The sequence below is a fragment of the Episyrphus balteatus genome, chromosome 1 (assembly GCF_945859705.1).
Source record: "Episyrphus balteatus chromosome 1, idEpiBalt1.1, whole genome shotgun sequence".
In the NCBI taxonomy this organism is placed as follows: domain Eukaryota; kingdom Metazoa; phylum Arthropoda; class Insecta; order Diptera; family Syrphidae; genus Episyrphus; species Episyrphus balteatus.
The window spans coordinates 81701073-81722433 of NC_079134.1; the positions used below are offsets into that span (position 1 = coordinate 81701073).

Genomic DNA, 21361 nt, shown 5'->3' on the forward strand with positions numbered 1-21361 from the left:
TCTAGGTATCACACTAGACAGTAAACTCCTCTGGAATAAACACTTAGAAATATCAGTCGGGAAAGCCACAAAAGCCCTTATGATATGCCGTAGACTGCCAAATAAATCATGGGGGTGTAAACGAAATATTCTAAGGTTGATGTATACCATGATGGTGAGACCCATTATCACCTACGGGGCGGTTATTTGGCACAAAAGAACCGAACAAGTTACAACTAAAAAGACATTAAACAAAGTTCAAAGATTTGCCTGCTTATGCTTTACCGACTCAATCAGAACTTTGCCCTACAGCAGCAATGGAGGTCATCCTCCACTTAACACCACTTCATGAAGTAATAAGTAGTACTGCTAACGGAACAATCTTGAGATTTGCAAAGGAGGGAACTGGTACGGGCAAGAGTATTGGTCTCAAAGAAAGGGACTCAATATCGAACACCACAGTTAAAAACCTCCTTGACATCCCAAGAGATTGCATGATCAAGAAATACAATTTTGAGAAAAACTTCCAAACACAATTTAGTAGCAAGGCAGAGTGGGTAAGTGAATCCACGAACTACACTTTCAATGCGAACGCCATCAAGTGGTACACTTATGGATCCAGAAAAGCTGATGGAACTGAAGCAGGAATATTTGGGCCTAGAACCAAAATTTCCATTCCAATGGGACAGTTTCCTAGGATTTTCAAGCGGAAATCAACGCTATAAATAAATGCGCAGAACGAAATCTCGAAAGAAAATAGAATAACCAAAACATTACCATCATGTCTGATAGCCAGGCTGCACTTAAAGCTATAAACTCATACGCCATCAACTCCAAACTCGTATGGGAATGTGTGAAGAAGCTGAACGAGCTGGGCAATGCAAATAAAATAACACTCTACTGGATTCCCGGACATGTTGGAGTACAAGGGAACGAAGTCATACCTCTTATGGGCCCAGAACCATATTGCGGAATTGGAGACAGCACGATCAAACAAATGATAAAAACCGAGAGGAGGCCAAACGAACAAAAATTTGGAAAGAGACTCCTAAACTCAGACAGGCGAAATCACTACTTGGGAATTACAACCAAAAAAGATTTAAAACCTGCATTAACCTGAGTAGAAATAACCTGAGAATAAAAACAATTTAATAGCAATTTTCCCCCACACTACATTCATTCATTCATTCATATATACCCCGACCTCGGTCCGAATCCGCTCCACCTGAGTCCGACCTGGACTACGAAACGGGTCCGACGGCGGCTCAATTTAGTATGGAAATTATTATCACCGCGGAGCCGATTTTATATGTAATAGTTTTTTCACCACGATTTCTCCTTCGACTTTGTGTTCTGTTACGATCCTAGTTGGGGGGGGAAGGGGGATACAAATGGAGAAAAGCGAGGTTAGGATTTTGGGTTGGATAAAGAAACGGTGATAGCAAAGGTAAGATATGAAGTGAGAACGGATCCTTAATCGAAGGAAGAAGCTGAAACTAAAGTTATTAATAGGTGTGTTTTTTTGTTTATCTATATAGATTTTGTGCAAAAAAACGACATCGAGATTTTTGAAATCAAAACAATTTACGTGTTAAAAACAACAAAAACTTTATCTGTACCTATAGATTTTTGAAAAATCCAGATAATTATCCAGATTTTACTTTCTCTCGATAAAAACAGTAGTGCCAAGGTAGTTTAATTGTTGTGTTCATACAGAAATATCTGAAAATATTAACAAAAAAAAAAAGCGGAGAAAACGAGGTTTGAAAAAAACTCTCATAGAAAAAAATAATCAAAAATTTGTTTGACATGGTTGCATTAAAATGTTAATATCTCGAGATATACGCAATGCACTTTTCAGATAAAAGTCTTAAATGGATCCTGATAAGATTGTTGAACAGATATGTATATAAAATTACCAAAGTTTTTTCGAAAAATTAGAAATAAAAATAAAAAAGTTTTCACATTTGATTTTTAAAAAATCGAAAAAAAATTCAATATGGCTACCTTCAAACGCTTATAACACAAGAACGACGCAACTAATGTTAATGGTCATGGTCTTAAAATGTAGCTAAGAATATACAGATAATTTTTGGTTTTTTGTGAAAAAACAATTTTTTTGAATCCAACATGGATGCCATGGCCATATGAAAATTTTTGTTTGCATCCAACATGGATGTAATGGCCTTCCCACTTCGGAGTTAAAATAAAAAAAAACAAAAGCAACATTTTTGACAGACAGCTGCCAAAGTATATGTACAGTGGTGCCAAATGTTTGCATGGATTTCAAAAATCCCGATGTCGTTTTTTTGCACAAAATCTATATAGATAAACAAAAAAACACATCTAATGTAAGTATTGAACAGAAAAGGAAATGGAATGGAAACCGGATATGGAAATTAAAGACTTCGAGTAAGCAAAATAAAAGGAAAAAAAAATGTATTGAATGGGATTTTTTTTTGGGATGAGTCTGACTCTGGGACCTGGCACGCTCGCGAGGCACGGCTCAACTCGCCGGAATAGGGGATGATCTTGTCCCTCGGTCAGACTAGACCAGGTAACAAAAACATAAATCGTGCCAAAGAAAAATTTCACAAAAACGAAAACGTTACACACAGGTAACCCTCCACCACATAAAAAAAATATGGCTTACCACCAAGTATCGAAGAAAATATTTCGGAGTGACGTTGCGGATGTTGGGCAACGCATAGCCCACCCTACCATGGAATCCATTTCCACTTTTGTTGAATTCCCCTGATATCTTCCTTCATGCGTCCTTCAGCTCATTATAGATTATTGCCCGGTGCACATACCTCCCATTCCACCCCCTGAAAATCAAAAACCTAGAATTCCATGAAGCTGGTGTACAGCTCAGAAAAACACATGACGGTTTGGGTGATTCACAAACATAATTTTTCTTATTTTTATTAAAGAATATTAAACGGTTCGACAAACATTGATTGGATAATTTTCATTCAATTTAATTTTTAATTTTATTATAAATTAATTAACAAAAAAATTTTTATTTTTGTTTTATTTTATTTTTATATGACAAGTTATTTTTTTTTTATTGTTTAAAATTCTTACCTTTTTTTTTTAAAAAAATTGAATTTTACTTTATTCTTCTTTAAACTCAGAAATAAAGTTTTCAAATAAAAAATGTATATAAATTTATTTTATTTTTTTTTATGATGAAAAACATTTAACACGGAAACTTTCCTTCCGCTATATAACCCCAATATGAATTGAAGGTCAATTGGACCTCAAGGTAAATATCCCCCTGTACCTTTTGAAATACAAAAACTTACTCTGGATTTTGGACCTTTGTGTCCATTTAATTCAAATTTTCGAAACTCTACACCTGCCTAAATTGAGCTCAGTTTAGGAGTACGGAAAAAAATTTTTTTTGTTGCGTCTTCTATGACGTCCTTTCCCGAAGGCACCGAGGGTTGGGTTTTCTAACTTTAGCGGGTATCAACTTTCCCTCTTCGTATTTGCTTTTATCCTTTTTTTTTTTAAGTTTAAATTTTTCAAAAGAATTACAGAAAATTGTAAAAGAAAAAAAAATTGAAATATTGAAAAAAAAACTAGTTTATAAAATAATTAATTTCTTAAACGAAAATATCACCCAAAAAAAAATTTTATGATTTTAATTTTTTCTATCTTTCATTTTTTTCTGTTATAAATATTTTTTTTTGTAATGATTTCTGTCTAATTATGTTTCGGTTTTATTTTGCGGATTCTTCGTGGAAGTGCCTTTTGCACGCATCTGGGATTCTTATATATGTCTTCAAGATTTATCTTTGCAATTTAGGTTGGAGTTTTCCTTTCTTTATAATTCGCCGGAAAAAGTTTTTTTTTTTAACGAATAAAATATTTGGAGTGAAAGACGATTTGAAAGAATTCTCAGGTGCATTAAATAAATTTTTCTTGAGGAATGTTGAATAATATTGGCGGCCACGACCGTTTGACTTTGTCGGTGACCGCCAAATCTCAAGACCCTTTCACCGTTAAAGCCTAAACGCGTTGGAACATTAGATAACTGTATTTAAGATTATCATAATGTTACACTTACCGATGTGGGATTTTTTTATTTTTCTTACTTTAGCTTTTCAATAAAAAAACTTCCTTCGCTCGCCAGAGGATCAGTATCCGGTTTTGGTTCTTTTTAATTTTTGAATTAAAATTCAATTCGAATTTTTGCCGGATATACAATATACAAAAAAAAACGCACTGCCTTACAAAAAAGGTCTTGGTTTTGCTGAACTGACTTTAACTTTTTATCACTTTGGTAGCTGGTACTAGCCACGGACGATATGAATCTACTTTTACAAACTACTTGTACTGGTGAATAACTACGCTATTGCCACCCAGTGTTTCTTATTTACTATCATTCCAGATTTCCCACCTCCACATTTATCTCTGACTCTATATTTCAGGTTGCAAATGGTGTGATTTCTCACACACCATCATCTGAGATTCATGTACCTATCAGGTATATAGCCATAGTAGGTGTCTTCCCTATGTCATAATCATTTCCAATCATGTGCCTAATTGATATACAGTCATAGTAGTTGCTTTTCCTATACCACAAGGTGAATATAGTAGTGATAGCTTGGACACAAACCCATAAACCACAAAGATTTCTTCCAATTTCTACTTGTTATAGAAGATTTTGAGAAACAACAATTCATCTGTTTCCTTTTTGCCTTTCATATCCGGCTACATTTCCGGAATGAAATATAATTATATCCCATGAATCTTTTATTTTTCTACAAATCTACTCCCGACTCTACCTTACCAAATGGACTCATCTCTATAAACTACTACTTTTTTTCTTTTCTAGATTTTGTTACTTCCCCTCTTAACGAGGCGGCCATCATTGTTTTGACGAAACTCTCTCCTACAAAAATGGAGTCAAACGTCAACAACACGAAGAAGGAGGACGTCTGCTTGGTAAGTAAATAATTTTCATTACCTATTATTTTTATTATTATTTTTTTTTTTTATCTTCAAAATAATTTATTCTCAATTCTTTCTTAGGTTCCCACATCTTTAGGTAGACATGTATCTGGTAGAACCACCAGCGGAACTCCCCAATCCCAGAACATTAGGTGAGTAAACTTTTTTTCTTGTTTGTCCAATTTTACCCTCATGTTTTTTTTTTTTTTCTTTTCAGACCACCGCAACACGATATGTACTGTTGTCACTTTTTACTATTGTTACACCAGCTCCATAATATGGAATAATATATGCCGACCCCTTGCATTGCAATCAAAACGTACTTAGCTTTGCCAAGCCAATGGATAACCTAAGTAGAATCGGTCAATTCCAATCATGCCTAAGAACATTGATAGGAGAAGTGCTGTATCAAAGCGATAACCATTTCTGTTTATTTCTAAATAATTATTTCTAAATAAACTTATGTCCTTTTCCAAGGAAGTTCTCTGGTGAATGTGTTATTTTTAGTTTCGGTGCATCCAATACCATCCACAGCAATGCACCAACTATTAATATGTTTAATTATAGTCATCGTAACAAAACACCGGTTAGGAGGAGGACTGGGTCGACTAATAGCCGGTGAACGCCTTTTTTTTATCTTTTTATTTTGATTTTATGAAGTTTACTTCAAAAATTTTCTATTAAATAAGCATCAGGTGTGTGGGGTATTTGTCCGTGGGGAGTTACCCACGTTAACAGCCGGGCTATGATTTGTAATTATTTTTTTGTTCTTGCTTAAGTTCTTTTAAAACATTATTATTGCTAATTTGTTCTACAGTACCTTTAATAATTTTTTTTCTTTTACAGGGGTGTACATCATCATTCTACTATGTTTTGGAATATCGTCTGCAGACGAATGATTCCACTTTGGAGGGGAATGAATTAACCGATCGCTTTTCTACCTGGGATGCGATTCTTGATTGAAGGTAGATTTCGTAGTTTTAGTTTTTCTTCATCTTGATATATTTTTTATATATATAATTTATCTGATTTATCTCAAGGATATTTACTTGACATAAATATTATGCAAATATATAAAAATAAATAAATATAAAAATATTGTGTGACTGGTTGGGATTTTTTTGTTTTTTTTTTTTGTTTGGAATAATCTCTTCACTGATAGTGGAAGTATCTATTAAGGTGGAAGAACAGGGCATACATGTACGTCTGCGGCCTCAATTACAGGATACTTTAGTTGGTATCTCAGGTGGTTTTCCATTTGCTTTTAAGATTTTTGTGTAAAAATCTCCGATTTTCCACCGCAAAAAGATTATGAAATCTAGATTTGTAATTGCGCACGAAATCTGTGCGTACAAAGGAAACTTTAAAATAAAACTACAACGAACGTTCAGACAAATGTCGAAAGAGAAAAGGTGTGTGGTGAAAGTAGGTGTGCTCGTATGCGTGAATCTTGATAACAATCCAGATTCGGATTATTGAATCTCGAATTCATTTTTTTTTTTTTATTTGAGCCACAATTAGATGAAATCTGAAATTTTTCCACTTCTTCACCCCCTCTTTCAGCAGTCAGGTTCACTATTCTGATTCTGAATCTCGTCAATTTGAAACGACATCAGACTAAACAATTTTTGATTCGTTTGCTAGCTGCTGAATCGGTTTTTCTTAGGCAGTGTTTGTTTTCCGTATCCACTGGATCTTGTTTTGGCACATTATAATTTTCGGTTTCCTATACGTGATAGGTCGATGCATAGGGACGAGTTTCTGGTACATGAAAGCTTTAATCTTTTAATGGTCTTACAATGAAAAATAACAGGTAATATCGTTAATACGAATAGAATTTTTACAAATAACTTAACCTAATAACTTATACGAGGATGCTTTCCTCTTCAATAAGGTACCTATAAATAGTTATGTAGAAGAACTTAAATAAATGAACTTAACCTATGTATATCTATCGCGTTATTTTTTTATTTTTTTTTTTTTATTTTATTGTTGTTTTTATTATTATTTTTTTTTTTAAAGCTATTCGAGCTAGGACGTAGTACAAAAACTTAACCAAGATAAATATAGTTACAAGAAGAGTAACTGATATAACAATTAGAGTTTAAATAAATAACAGATAGGAAATAGATAATAAATAAATAATACAAAATAAACCACCACCTAAAATAAATAACGAATAACACTATACAATAATTGATCAAAGAACTATGCAACTAATCGAAATCAACGATAATGGTTGTACAAAAAAAATATATAATTTAATGAATTATACAAACGAATGAGTATGTGCAGATTGAATACAATAATAAATTAACAAAAAAAAATTTACTTAACCTCATAAATAGGAAAAATTAAACGAGGTAACAAATTAAATAAGCTTTTTTTCAATCAAAATATTTGTACTTGAGAAATAACATCTCCCATTCTTCAAGAACGATTAAATTGCATGTTTTCATTAAATAATTTAAATCAACAAGTGAATTGATAACGTAATAATTCATGATCTACTATTAATAAATAAATAAAATAAATAAATAAATAAAATAAATAAATATGTAAATATGTAAATAAATATAGTATATGCTCTAATAAATAAATAAATAAATAAATATATTTATGCTCTACGAATAAATAATTCAATAATAATAAATAAATAAATAAATGAAGCTATTGCACAGGGGAACTAGGTCGAGTAGTCGCTTATTCTATATCACAGGTGTTATAATCACAGATCTTTATTGCTTTATGTCCTTTGCGTGGAAAATGCCTATCTTTTTCCCAGATACATTTTCCAATTCGTAAGTATTCTTGCCGACGTTCTTAACGATTCGGCACTTTACATATTTAGGGCATAACTTTGAGGAAAGGTATTTCGACGAGTCACTTAACACAAAGTTTCGTCGGAACACTTCCTGCCCAGGTACGAAACGGACATTGCGACTACGGATGTTATATCTTTTTGCCCTTTTTCGTTTGCTTCCAAAATATTCTTTTGGACCTTTTCTCTAACGCACTGCAGTCGATTTCGCCTCGGTAGAGTGAAGAGTTCGCCATCGTTCATTGCATTCAATTTCTTAATGATTTCGTAGCTCTTGCCGTGGGTCATCATATTAACTCCAAAAAGAACGAAATACGGTGACACCCCGGTCGAAGAGTGGACCGAACTTCTCAACGCGCATGCGATGTCACTTATGTATACATCCCAGTCGCGCTGATCTTCTTTCAGATATGAACGTATGGCCGCCAACAGTGTTCTATTCACTCTTTCGGAGGCGTTAGACTGAGGCGAATAATAGGCGGTTTTGAAATGTCGAATTCCATAGCCTTTTAGAAAATTTTGGAAATCTTTAGCAATAAATTGTTTCCCGTTATCGGAGTGAATTATCTGTGGTACTCCAAATGCGTTAAATACCTCATTTTTCAAAAATTTAATAATACTTGAAGTGTTATCTGATCGTAACGGGTGTAAAAACACATACTTGGAAAAATGGTCGAGGACTACAAAGACATAAGCGTTTCCTTTTTTAGATCGTGGATAGGGACCTAAAAAATCTACAAATAGTTTTTGAAACGGAAGTTCTGTGACATAATTATTCTCTATTGGTGGACGAAGAATCTGGTTAGACGACTTACTTTGTTTACAAATTTCACATTTATTTATAAAATTTTTGATCTGTGTGGCCATGTTTGGCCAGTAAAAGAACTGCCTTACACGATGTAGGGTCTTAGCGATGCCACCATGGCTTGCTTGCGGGGGCTCATGAGTCAATCTGATAACTTCTTCCGTCAAACCTGAAGGAATTAATAAACGCCATTCGTTATGGAATAAGGTAGCATCTCCATCAACCGGTAGAGCTCGTTTATAGACATAATTGTCTTCAACTCTTACATCTGGCAAATCGCCACTATGGTTTTGTATTGTCGATATTAGATTCTGATACTCTTCCGAATGAAACTCCTCTGACTCCAAATCTATCAAAGTGGCTATTTCCGCAACTTCTAGACAATCTAAGTGGGCCCGAAAAAGAGTGTCTGGAACGACGTTGAGTGTACCTTTCCGGTGCTCTATGTCGAAGACATAGGATTGAAGCTCTAAAGGTCTTTCATGTTTATCAGCCACTTTAAACTAACGTGGTCTGTGATAACAGTAAAGTCCATGCCTTCGCCATAGGGACGGAACTTTTTCACCGCCATCACTGCCGCCATACACTCCTTCTCGGTCACTGTGTAGTTCCTTTGACAAGAATTCAACTTTTGCGAAAAATACGAGATAGGAAATTCTGCTTCACTTTCGTCATTCTGAAAGAGCACTGCCCCAATTCCAGAATCTGAAGCATCACACTGAATGAAGAATTTCTTCTTAAAGTCTGGATGAATGAGAACCGGAGCCGATGTTAAGGCTGCCTTCAATTGGTCAAATGCAACCATGGCCTCATCCGTTATCTTGAACTTTACATTTTTTTTCTTGAGCGTATCGGTTAAGGGAGCGGTCAAGCTGGGGAAGTCCTTAATGAAGCGCCTGTACCACCCTGCCATACCGAGCAGCCGTCGCACTTGTCGAGAATTTTTCGGTATGGGAAAATTAGTCACCGCTTCAATTTTTGCGGGATCCGGTTTTAGTTTCCCACCACCAACTATGAAACCCAAGTATTTTAGCTCTTTGAAGCAAAACTTGGATTTCTTTTCTAAGACATTCGGCTACTTGGTCTAACAGGGTGATATGAGTATCGAAGTCGGGGGATATAATTAACAAATCGTCTAAATACACGAACACACTCTCCCTGAGTCGTGCAGGGATAACCTTGTCCATTAAACGGCATAACCTTTGAGCTGCATTACACAAACCAAAAGGCATGACCGTGAATTGGTACAAGGGTCTCCCCGGTACCGCAAACGCAGTTTTTTCCCTACTCTGTTTCTCGAGCGGGATCTGCCAAAAAGCTTCCTTAAGGTCCACACTGCTTATGAAGTAGGTGTCTGACTGGCGACTGAGGAGCCCTTCGATGTGAGGGAGCGGATTTGCGTCCACCGCGTTGACCTTGCGTGAATCCAGGCAAAATCGGTGTTTGATTGTGCCGTTTTCAGCTGGTTTCTTGATCAGTACAACCGGTGAACACCAAGGACTATCGCTAGGCTCTATCACTCCAAGCTCCAACATTCGATCCAGTTCCTTATATAATAGGTCTTGCACCGCTGGAGAAACAGGGTAGTGTCTCTGCTTAACAGGGAGGGCGTCTCCGGCATCTATGACATGTTCCGCCAAAGTTGTTTTACCCAGTCCGTGGCGCTCAAAATCGAGGAACCTCTGCTTGACCGCATCCAATCGCGACTTCTGTTCAGGCAAAAGCTGGTGTTCGTTTGATAAATCTCCATTATTTTCTGGAATTGAGACAGTGCTTACTATGTTTGTCGCGATTTTGAATGTTTTCCAGAAGTTGATTCCTAAATAAATCTCCTGATCTAAGTTGGGTACTAAATAAAAGAGGACGTTTTCTGTGCTATTCTTATATGTCACCGGAATGTTTACTCTACCTATTATCATTTGATTGTTTAAATCAGCAGTTTTGACATTCGATTTGTAAGGCTGTATCTTCATTTATATAGAATTTATAAAGGAAACACAGTCCTTCCCTAATATACTGACCGATGCGCCACTGTCTAGAAGTCCCATGACTTCTTTCCCACCCATGGAAACCTTCGCATACGGCCTAGGATCTGCGCTAATGTCTATAACCGTGGCTAATAAGTGTTGTTTATCTTCCTTTCTCTTCTGAAACCTCTCTCGTGTTTTTAAAATTTTACTCGAAGCTTTTTCTTTTGTATTGTTCATAATTCTATTTCGGTTTTGTTCATATTCTTTAATTCTTAAATATAAGGGTTTTAATTCGGTTAATCTCTGATATTCTATTTTATTTTCTGGCAAGTTTCTTTTCAATATTTTTATCTGAGTATTTTCTATGTTATCTCCTAATTCTTTCCCTGGGTTTGCTGAGGAGGCTGAGTCGAACGTGACGTCCCCAGGTTCGTCGCGCTCGTCTGCTGGTTTTCCGGGTGGCAGATGCGACATTTTGGTTTAATAACTCCTTGGAGTCCGCATTTGTAGCAAAATATATTGCGAACCGGCAATGGACAGTCCAACCAAACATGCCCCTTATCTCTACAGTTAAAACAAACTAACTTTTTGGGATCTGCGTGCTCTTTGTGCACAGCACGATTTCCCGCATGATGGAAGGCCGCTAAGTTTTCGTCAGAGTAGTAAGGATCTTCCTCAGATAACCCCAACTCATTGGCATGAAATCGTCCCGGCGGTCTTGAAGGCTTCGGGCCATCCCTTTCCTTATGAGGGAAAGCCGTCTCAGCATCCTTGCAAGCCGTACGAAGCTGATCCATGGTATTGACCGCTTGCGGATATATAAGTGTCCCTATCCGACTGTTAAGGTTACGCTACAGTACCCTCACTAATTCCACTTCAGTGATTGGCATCCGGAGCTGAGATCTCATTTTATTTATAACAGAAAAATAATCCTCACTGGACTCAAACTCTCATCCCTAGGAGCTGCTCCCACTTGTCACGGTTCTCACGAAAATTTGTATCCCTGGCACCATCTTCAGTTGGTTTACTCTGGCCCCCAAAAATATCATCCGAATCCCATTGGATTGGATGGGGCAAAAGCTCTAAGGCTAGATCTGGGTGGTTAATGGTTATCCCTTGGGACTCTATCTTCGAGAATTCGTCTCGTAGTATTTTCAAAGTCGCGTGACCAATCAAATCTATGATCAACTTGTTCCGCCTCGGTGGAACCCCCCAAACCTGTTAAGCTACTGTATGAAGGAGCTGACAACGATTCGGTTCTAACTGGCTCCTCTGTAGGATTTACTGTGGGCGGTGGTTGATTGACTCCAGCCGTAGGACCTGTCGGTGGAGCAATATTGGAACCTCTACCAGTCGGTGAGTGATTAACGATCGGTGCCATGTTAATTCTTTTCTTAGCTACGGACCGAGTTACAATTCTATTCCTAATTGTGGTACTTTTACTTACTCTTTTCTCTTTTTTTTTCCAGATCTCATCACTCGGGTGGACCTTCTTCGTTCTTATCTCTTCTTGGACGTACGACTACACTAATATTGTTAAGCAACACTTAAATTATAGACACTAAATAATAACTATGACAAAATTCTAAACAATGTACAAACAAAACTATCTTATAGTGAGCAAATGAATCATCGATCAGCATTTATACAGTTGTGAATTAAAAAAAAACTATGAACGATTTATCTTAGCTACTTTTGTATGTTTGTATTTGTATAATTTGTATAAATGATTGTATGGAAATGAATTAGATCCAAAAAAATAAAGCCTACCTTCAACTTTGTTTTAACTAATCTAATAAAGATTTGAAAAGTTTAATTTGAATCTTCTTCTTTTAAACTCTATCTAAGATATTTAAATGTAACGATTATATAATCTTTGGGTAATGTATGTGCTTACTACCTTTGTGTGGATATACAAAACATTTAATTCAACTTTATTTCTTGTTTAACTTTTTATTCTTTTTTATTCTTCGATACCAGTCGCAGCAGCAATTTTGAAGATTGATGGACTTGTTTTCTTCTTTCTTTTCGAGATGCACCGTCGCAATTGATCCGACATTCTTAAGAGCAATTCAGATCAAGACTTACGATACCTCTCATTAATTTCAACTGCATAACGTTATGTAACCAACGAAGGAGCATCCAAGTTTTTGCCGCGATTCAGAAATCTACCTAAGGGTTTTTTTTTCACATGAAGACATGCTAGACTTAAACACAACGACATTGGTAATAAGGAACAACATTAATATCAATCATTTTGTAGTCGGTGGCCTCATCTAAAGTTCCGTCGCTAGTGAGGAAGCGTTCTAAAGAGCGATCTTCATCACGACATACGTTCCGATAGAAGATTAACCTAGTCCAAAAATGACTGATGGGACATCAGACATGGACAACGTTGGGCGCCATTTTGTTACGGTCCTAGTTGGGGGGGAGGAAGGGGGATAAAAATGGAGAAAAGCGAGGTTAGGATTTTGGGTTGGATAAAGAAACGGTGATAGCAAAGGTAAGATATGAAGTGAGAACGGATCCTTAATCGAAGGAAGAAGCTGAAACTAAAGCTATTAATGTAAGTATTGAACAGAAAAGGAAATGGAATGGAAACTGGATATGGAAATTAAAGACTTCGAGGGTAAGCAAAATAAAAGGAAAAATAAAAAAATGTATTAAATGGGATTTTTTTTTGGGATGAGTCTGACTCTGGGACCTGGCACGCTCGCGAGGCACGGCTCAACTCGCCGGAATAGGGGGGGTTCTTGTCCCTCGGTCAGACTAGACCAGGTAACAAAAACATAAATCGTGCCAAAGAAAAATTTCACAAAAACGAAAACGTTACACACAGGTAACCCTCCACCACATAAAAAAAATATGGCTTACCACCAAGTATCGAAGAAAATATTTCGGAGTGACGTTGCGGATGTTGGGCAACGCATAGCCCACCCTACCATGGAATCCATTTCCACTTTTGTTGAATTCCACCCCCTGAAAATCAAAAACCTAGAATTCCATTAAGCTGGTGTACAGCTCAGAAAAACACATGACGGTTTGGGTGATTCACAAACATAATTTTTCTTATTTTTATTAAAGAATATTAAACGGTTCGACAAACATTGATTGGATAATTTTCATTCAATTTAATTTTTAATTTTATTATAAATTAATTAACAAAAAAATTTTTATTTTTGTTTTATTTTATTTTTATATGACAAGTTATTTTTTTTTTTTTTTTTGTTTAAAATGTTTACCTTTTTTTTTAAAAAAATTTGAATTTTACTTTATTCTTCTTTAAATTCAAAAATAAAGTTTTCAAATAAAAAATGTATATAAATTTATTTTATTTTTTTTTTATGATGAAAAACATTTAACACGGAAACTTTCCTTCCGCTATATAACCCCAATATGAATTGAAGGTCAATTGGACCTCAAGGTAAATATCCCCCTGTACCTTTTGAAATACAAAAACTTACTCTGGATTTTGGACCTTTGTGTCCATTTAATTCAAATTTTCGAAACTCTACACCTGCCTAAATTGAGCTCAGTTTAGGAGTACGGAAAAAATTTTTTTTTGTTGCGTCTTCTATGACGTCCTTTCCCGAAGGCACCGAGGGTTGGGTTTTCTAACTTTAGCGGGTATCAACTTTCCCTCTTAAAGGATTTCGTATTTGCTTTTATCCTTTTTTTTTTTTGAAGTTTAAATTTTTCAAAAGAATTACAGAAAATTGTAAAAGAAAAAAAAATTGAAATATTGAAAAAAAAACTAGTTTATACAATAATTAATTTCTTAAACGAAAATATCACCCAAAAAAAAATTTTATGATTTTAATTTTTTCTATCTTTCATTTTTTTCTGTTATAAATATTTTTTTTTGTAATGATTTCTGTCTAATTATGTTTCGGTTTTATTTTGCGGATTCTTCGTGGAAGTGCCTTTTGCACGCATCTGGGATTCTTATATATGTCTTCAAGATTTATCTTTGCAATTTAGGTTGGAGTTTTCCTTTCTTTATAAATCGCCGGAAAAAAGTTTTTTTTTTTAACGAATAAAATATTTGGAGTGAAAGACGATTTGAAAGAATTCTCAGGTGCATCAAATAAATTTTTCTTGAGGAATGTTAAATAATATTGGCGGCCACGACCGTTTGACTTTGTCGGTGACCGCCAAATCTCAAGACCCTTTCACCGTTAAAGCCTAAACGCGTTGGAACGTTAGATAACTGTATTTAAGATTATCATAATGTTACACTTACCGATGTGGGATTTTTTTATTTTTCTTACTTTAGCTTTTCAATAAAAAAAACTTCCTTCGCTCGCCAGAGGATCAGTATCCGGTTTTGGTTCTTTTTAATTTTTGAATTAAAATTCAATTCGAATTTTTGCCGGATATACAATATACAAAAAAAAACGCACTGCCTTACAAAAAAGGTCTTGGTTTTGCTGAACTGACTTTAACTTTTTATCACTTTGGTAGCTGGTACTAGCCACCGACGATATGAATCTGTTGAAAATTATTGAACTAGTTGGTATTTACCTTTATATTTTGATCTATTACATTTAAATTTCTATTCTATTAATATTTCTAAGCTTTCTTATCTAAGCTTTTCTCTTATATAAAGTAATGCTTTTTTATATTACATTCATTCGCAATTGTACTTTCAAATTAGAATTATCTTAAAGTGAATTAAAGACAAGTTTGTTTAAATCTCGGCCTTTCTCTTTTTTGAAGAACATTTTATTAGATTTTATCACATGGTGCCGAAACCCGGGAAAGGTGAACAGAGATTAGCAAAATTAATAAAGAATTCTTTTTTTTGTAACGTAAAAGTACGACGCGTTTCAATTTAACTAGTTAAATATGGAGTTATCTGCACGATCTGCGTATAGAGGTCAGGTAACAAAAATTGTGAAAAATGCTACGGATTTTCTCGACAATGAAAGCTCTCAACTCAATTCAACAAATGACCTGGATACCATTGAGGAAGAAATTGTTCAATTTGTCCAGCGACTGACGTTAGCCCATGAAAGTCTCAATGCTGTTAACAAAGATGTGCAAACTAAAGGTCTTCTCAAGACAGATGAACTAGACAGGGAATTTGAAAGGGTCAGCGAATATGAAGACTCGGCAATAGGTGTTCTTTCTCGTCTAAATTCTCGTCTCCAGAAAGTCAGAAACAAGCTTAACCCACCCACAAATAATACATCAAGATCGCCTCTCAACAATTCATCATCTCATAATAATAATTCTAATTATTCCGTTAAACTTCCCAAATTGCAGCTTAAAAAATTCGATGGCAATTATCATGAGTGGTTATCGTTTTGGGAGCAGTTCCGAACGGCTGTTCACGAAAACGGAAATTTAACATCATCCGACAAATGCAGTTATTTGGAATCTGTGTTAACTGGCAGCGCAAAAAATGTCATCGGTGGATTTACAGCTTCAGGTATGTGTTATGAAGCCGCTATCTCTCTCCTACAAGAACAATTTGGTGACGTAGAACGTTTGGTGGATAAAAATATGCAGCAATTACTTTCCCTTCGCTCCGTCCACCAAAGAACAGATGCAGCTGGCCTTCGCAATTTATATAATTCTATAACATCATGTTGTCGCACACTAACAGCTTTGCAAATACCTACCCATCATTACCACGTCATGCTGAAAACAATATTGCTTCGTTGCTTGCCTTCAGAACTGCGAGTGGATTATTATAGAGTAGTGGAAAGAGATGAACAAGAACATGCTACTGAAACAAAAGAAGATGATGACTCGAGTTCCACAACCTCTTTGCAAATTGGAGATAAGCAAGTGAAAGACATAATGCGTTTTCTGAAAAGAGAGGTTGAATCTTTGGAAAGAAGTATTGTTGTCTCATCCCTAAATTCTTCTTCGAACAACAGACATTCTTCTTCGAACAACAGACATTCTTCTTCGTCTCACACAACTGCATCGAGCTTAGTGTCATTGAATGAGAAAAACATGTGTGCATTCTGTTCGTCAGAAAAGCATTTAACCGAAAATTGTGACTGTTCTTTATCAATAACGGAGAAGCGAGATATTTTAAGAAAGAGTGGTCGATGTTTTCGCTGTGCCAACCGAGGTCATTCTTCGAAGAAGTGTCGTAGTGCTAAATGGCTGTCGTGTACAAAGTGCCAAGGTAAACATTTAACTTCGTTGTGCGACCCTTCATTCGCCGGTCAAGGAAACTCGAAATCGGAAAATAAAGCTGTGAATCTCTGTGCTGGTAATTCGGTTGTAATGCCAGAAGATCCAAAACAAAATTTAGTTTTGCCAAGCGCAACAAATCTGTGCGCGTATAATTCTTGTTTTAACAACACAAATGTTTTTTTGAAGACAGCCCGTGGCATTGCCGTAGCCCCGAATAAAAATAAATCACTTCTTTTACGATTAATAATTGATGGCGGCAGTCAATACTCCTATATTCGAGAGGATTTAGCGCGAAAACTTGATCTTTCATGTGCGGGCGAAGTCGATTTTTCTCTAATACCGTTTGGTTGTGCACAACAAAACCCATCGAGAAAATTTAAGAAAGTGTATGTCGAACTAAAAAGCTAATTCAACAAACAAACGAATCATCTTGGAAGCTGTGGTTGTGCCAGAAATTTGTATCGATGTTTTGAGTGCACCTGATGCATCGTGTACCTTCCTTCAGGATTTGCAATTGGCTGACAGTTGCCATGCAGATGTCGAGGCAGCAAATGGATTGGGTATGCTCATCGGCTCAGACCATTACTGGTCTGTGGTATCAGGCAAGCAGAAACGAATTTCTTCCGGATTAAGGGCAGTCGAAACAATTTTCGGTTGGACACTGCAGGGATCGCATTCTACCGGTAAGGCTTTTGAATTCCAAAAAGACTCATGTTCTCCTTCTTTGTATAGCACCACTCTGCATCTGTCTGCGCTTAGCTTGAAAGACTATACTTCTTTTTGGTCACTGGAAGCCATTGGAATTCGAGGTGAAGAGGAAGAAAATGAGCACTTAGCTGATGAATTGATTCAACAGTGCATTTCCAAAAACGGTCAACGTTACCAAGCTTCTCTACCATGGAAGCATCCGGATGTTGTAGTTAACAGCAACAAGGCACAAGCATTAACGAGACTGAAGTCACTTCGCACTCGGTTGTCCAGACATCCCGAACAATACCAACAATATGATGCAGGTATACAACAACTTCTTCAAGACGGTGTAGCTGAACCGATTCCACCTCCAAACGATGGCGATTTGCGTCGTGTCATCTACTTACCTCATCGCCCAGTGTATAAAGCTGAAAGTACAACTACAAAGATGCGGATCGTGTTCGATGCCTCAGCACGGAGTGAATTCTCGCCCTCGTTAAACGATCTTCTTCACGTTGGAGCTAATCTACTTCCCGATGTTTTAAAGATCCTTTTGAACTTTCGCCTTGGACGGTATGGGATCGTGGCCGATGTAGAGAAGGCCTTTCTTCAAATCGAGCTCAACAAGAAGGACCGTGACAGCCACAGGTTTTTATGGTACAACACTGAAGAGGGAATCGCCGAATATCGGATGACGAGAGTTACTTTTGGCGTGAATTGCAGCCCTTTCTTGCTGACAGCAACCTTGCGATTTCATCTGAAAAACGAGATCCAGTTTCAGCCTACATGCAACATTTTGATGAACAGTTTTTACATGGACGATTTCGCTGCAAGCTGTAATACTGAAGAAGAAGGTAAGCGCATTGGTGAGGAAGCTGTGTTGGTGATGAGAAACGCAAGCATGAATCTCAGGAAGTGGAACTCTAATAGTGAGCTAGTTCGTAACGCTCTTTGCCCAGGTGAGTCCACTATTAAACAAAAAGTACTAGGACTATCGTGGTATGTTGGAAGCGATGAAATTGCCGTGCCGTTAGATTCGTTACAAAATTTGCTGACATCCAATTTAGTTAAGGGCACGAAACAAAACGTTCTACAAGCAATTGCTAGAATCTACGACCCTCTTGGCATGCTTGGACCTGTCGTGGTGAGACTTAAAATTCTATTTCAATGCATCTGGCGAGCAAAACTGTCTTGGGACGAGGCTCTTACTCCAGATCTTATGCTTCTTTGGGAAGATTGTGTAAAAAATTTACATCAGTTAAAAGATTTTGCTATTCCACGGGCAGTTATTTATTTTTCACATTTTAACAAAATAAATATTCACATCTTTGCAGATGCTAGCATGAAGGCGTATGGAACTGTTGCTTTCATTAAAATCGTTGGCGATGATGGTGAAGAGAGTGTTGCTTTCCTTTGTGCAAAAAATCGAGTTGCACCGCTCAAAATAGATGGAATAAAAGAACTGTCCCTTCCAAAGCTGGAACTAACGGCAGCATTGTTAGCAGCTCGACTGTGTGCTTACTTAAAACAGTCTCTTAAAGTTGTGGTACACAAGTTTTTCCTCTGGACCGATTCCAGAATTGCGCTTGGCTGGATTCAGGGTGATGCTAATCGTTGGAAGCCGTACGTGCAGAGCCGAGTCACTGAAATCCGTCATTTAACGTCAGTAGCAGACTGGAGGCACTGCAAAGGAAAGGAGAACCCCGCCGACCTTCTCACCCGAGGAGTCACCGCACAAAACTTACTGAATTCATCTGTATGGGCGCATGGACCAACCTGGCTAAAAGGCGACATAAGTTTCAATGATGAAGAGATCGAGTCTGGTTTTCAAAGCTTAGCACCAGTGGCTCTTTTGGCACCCGTTTTTGCTCCCGCAGAAACCTCACCTGAACCTTTGTTGCCATACAAGGAATTCAGCTCTTGGAAAAGTTTGTTACGACGCACAGCTTTTATCTTACGTGCAGTAGAGCTGTACAAACTGAAAGAAAACCTAGAAGTCCTAGCAGAACCCCCATTCGAATTTTCTGAGTTCACTACCAGCGAACTAGAAGCAGCTGAATTATATTGGCTAAGGTATTTACAAAATATTTCATTTTCTAACGAAATTTTGTATTTGCAGAAAGAGAAGTCTGTTCCAAAAACTTCAAAGATATCTCAACTATGTCCCTTTCTTGACGATAATGGTTTAATGCGGTTGAAAGGTCGTCTTCAGTTGTTAGATGTGCCACTTAACCAAAAACATCCCATCATCCTACCGAAGTCGTATCTGGTCAAGTTAATAATCGATGATTACCACCAAAGAACTTGTCATGGAGGTACGAACGTCGTCCTATGCAAATTGCGTGAGCTGTTTTGGATTTTAAAAGGGCGTCCATTTATTAAAGTAAGAATTAAAACTTGCATCATTTGCCAGAAACTTTTTGCCAAACCCGTGTCTCAGCCGTTTGGGCCTTTGCCAATTGAACGCATAACGATGTCAAGGCCATTTGAATGCGTCGGCGTAGATTTTGCTGGGCCTCTCTTCTATTTGGATGAATCTTCAAACCAGATGAACAAAAGTTATTTGATGGTTTTTACTTGTGCTGCCATCCGATCCGTCCATCTGGAGGTTGTAACTAATATGACAACGGAAAGCTGTATAATGGGACTGAGACGATTTATAGGTCGTAGAAGTGCTCCTACAACGATCTATTCAGACAACGCCAAGACTTTTCGAAGAGCTGCTTTAGAGCTCACTAATACAAACCAAGTACCGGACGACAACCTTGTGCAAAACTTTCTAACCCATAGACGCATACATTGGAAGTTTATTGTCGAGCGAGCCCCCTGGTGGGGAGGATTTTGGGAACGATTGATACTATCTATTAAAAACATATTAAAAGTAGTCATCGGAAAAGCGAAGTTAACCCTGGAACAACTTCGTACAGTGATCATAGAAGCGGAGGGAATGGTGAACATTCGCCCTCTAACCTACGTCAGCAGTGATCCTTTGGATATTTCACCACTTACACCCGCTCACTTCATACATGGCCATGGGAGTCTTGCAAATTCCCAAAATCTTGTGACGTCTTCTGATATGCAGCAACTTTGGGCTCAACGTCTTAAGATAACGAATATGCTTTGGTCTCGCTGGCGTACTGAATACGTTCAACTGCTGCGATCATTTCACCACAGTCAAGGACATTCTTCAAATCAACTCAAGTCAAATGATGTAGTTCTGGTATTTGACTCTGCGAAACCTAGAATTGCATGGAAGTTAGCTGTGGTCGAAGCAGCCTTTATTGGACGTGACGGAAAGGTAAGAGCTTGTGAAATTCGTTACGCTGATGGATCGAAAACTCGAAGACCTGTACAGCTGCTTTACCTTTTGGAACTCACATCATTGCCCCGCGCTGAGGATGTTGAAAATTATTGAACTAGTTGGTATTTACCTTTATATTTTGATCTATTACATTTAAATTTCTATTCTATTAATATTTCTAAGCTTTCTTATCTAAGCTTTTCTCTTATATAAAGTAATGCTTTTTTATATTACATTCATTCGCAATTGTACTTTCAAATTAGAATTATCTTAAAGTGAATTAAAGACAAGTTTGTTTAAATCTCGGCCTTTCTCTTTTTTGAAGAACATTTTATTAGATTTTATCACAGAATCCACTTTTACAAACTACTTGTACTGGTGAATAACTACGCTATTGCCACCCAGTGTTTCTTATTTACTATCGTTCCAGATTTTCTCCCACCTCCACATTTATCTCTGACTCTATATTTCAGGTTGCAAATGGTGTGATTTCTCACACACCATCATCTGTGATTCATGTACCTACAGGGCGGTCTTTAACTATCCTGGGGCCCTTGGGCACACAAGAATTTGGGGCCCTTTTGGAAAGTTAAATAAGTACAATGGCTGGCTAAAAGTCTATGGTTGGTGAAAAACGGGTGCCAATATATCGTTCCATATAAAGTGCCTAGTGTCTT

General features: G+C 36.9%; 1 protein-coding gene and 1 long non-coding RNA gene across 3 annotated transcripts; both read left to right on the forward strand.

Moving 5' to 3' along the window:
• The first annotated feature begins 4854 nt into the window (after positions 1 to 4854).
• LOC129906514 (uncharacterized) lies at positions 4855 to 5969 on the forward strand. 2 transcript variants are annotated; one of them, XR_008770814.1, is made up of 4 exons: positions 4855 to 4935; positions 5023 to 5093; positions 5159 to 5693; positions 5788 to 5969. It is a non-coding gene; the product is annotated as an uncharacterized LOC129906514 (long non-coding RNA). The 2 variants fall into 2 exon arrangements; XR_008770813.1 differs by having other exon boundaries at positions 4865 to 4935; positions 5159 to 5559; positions 5788 to 5945.
• A 9416-nt stretch (positions 5970 to 15385) lies between these two features.
• Positions 15386 to 20798, forward strand: LOC129907234 (uncharacterized). The gene is made up of 2 exons (XM_055983344.1): positions 15386 to 17039; positions 17098 to 20798. Exons 1-2 carry the CDS (start codon positions 15386 to 15388, stop codon positions 20796 to 20798), a joined length of 5355 nt encoding a protein of 1784 aa, XP_055839319.1.
• The last annotated feature ends 563 nt before the right edge of the window (positions 20799 to 21361 follow it).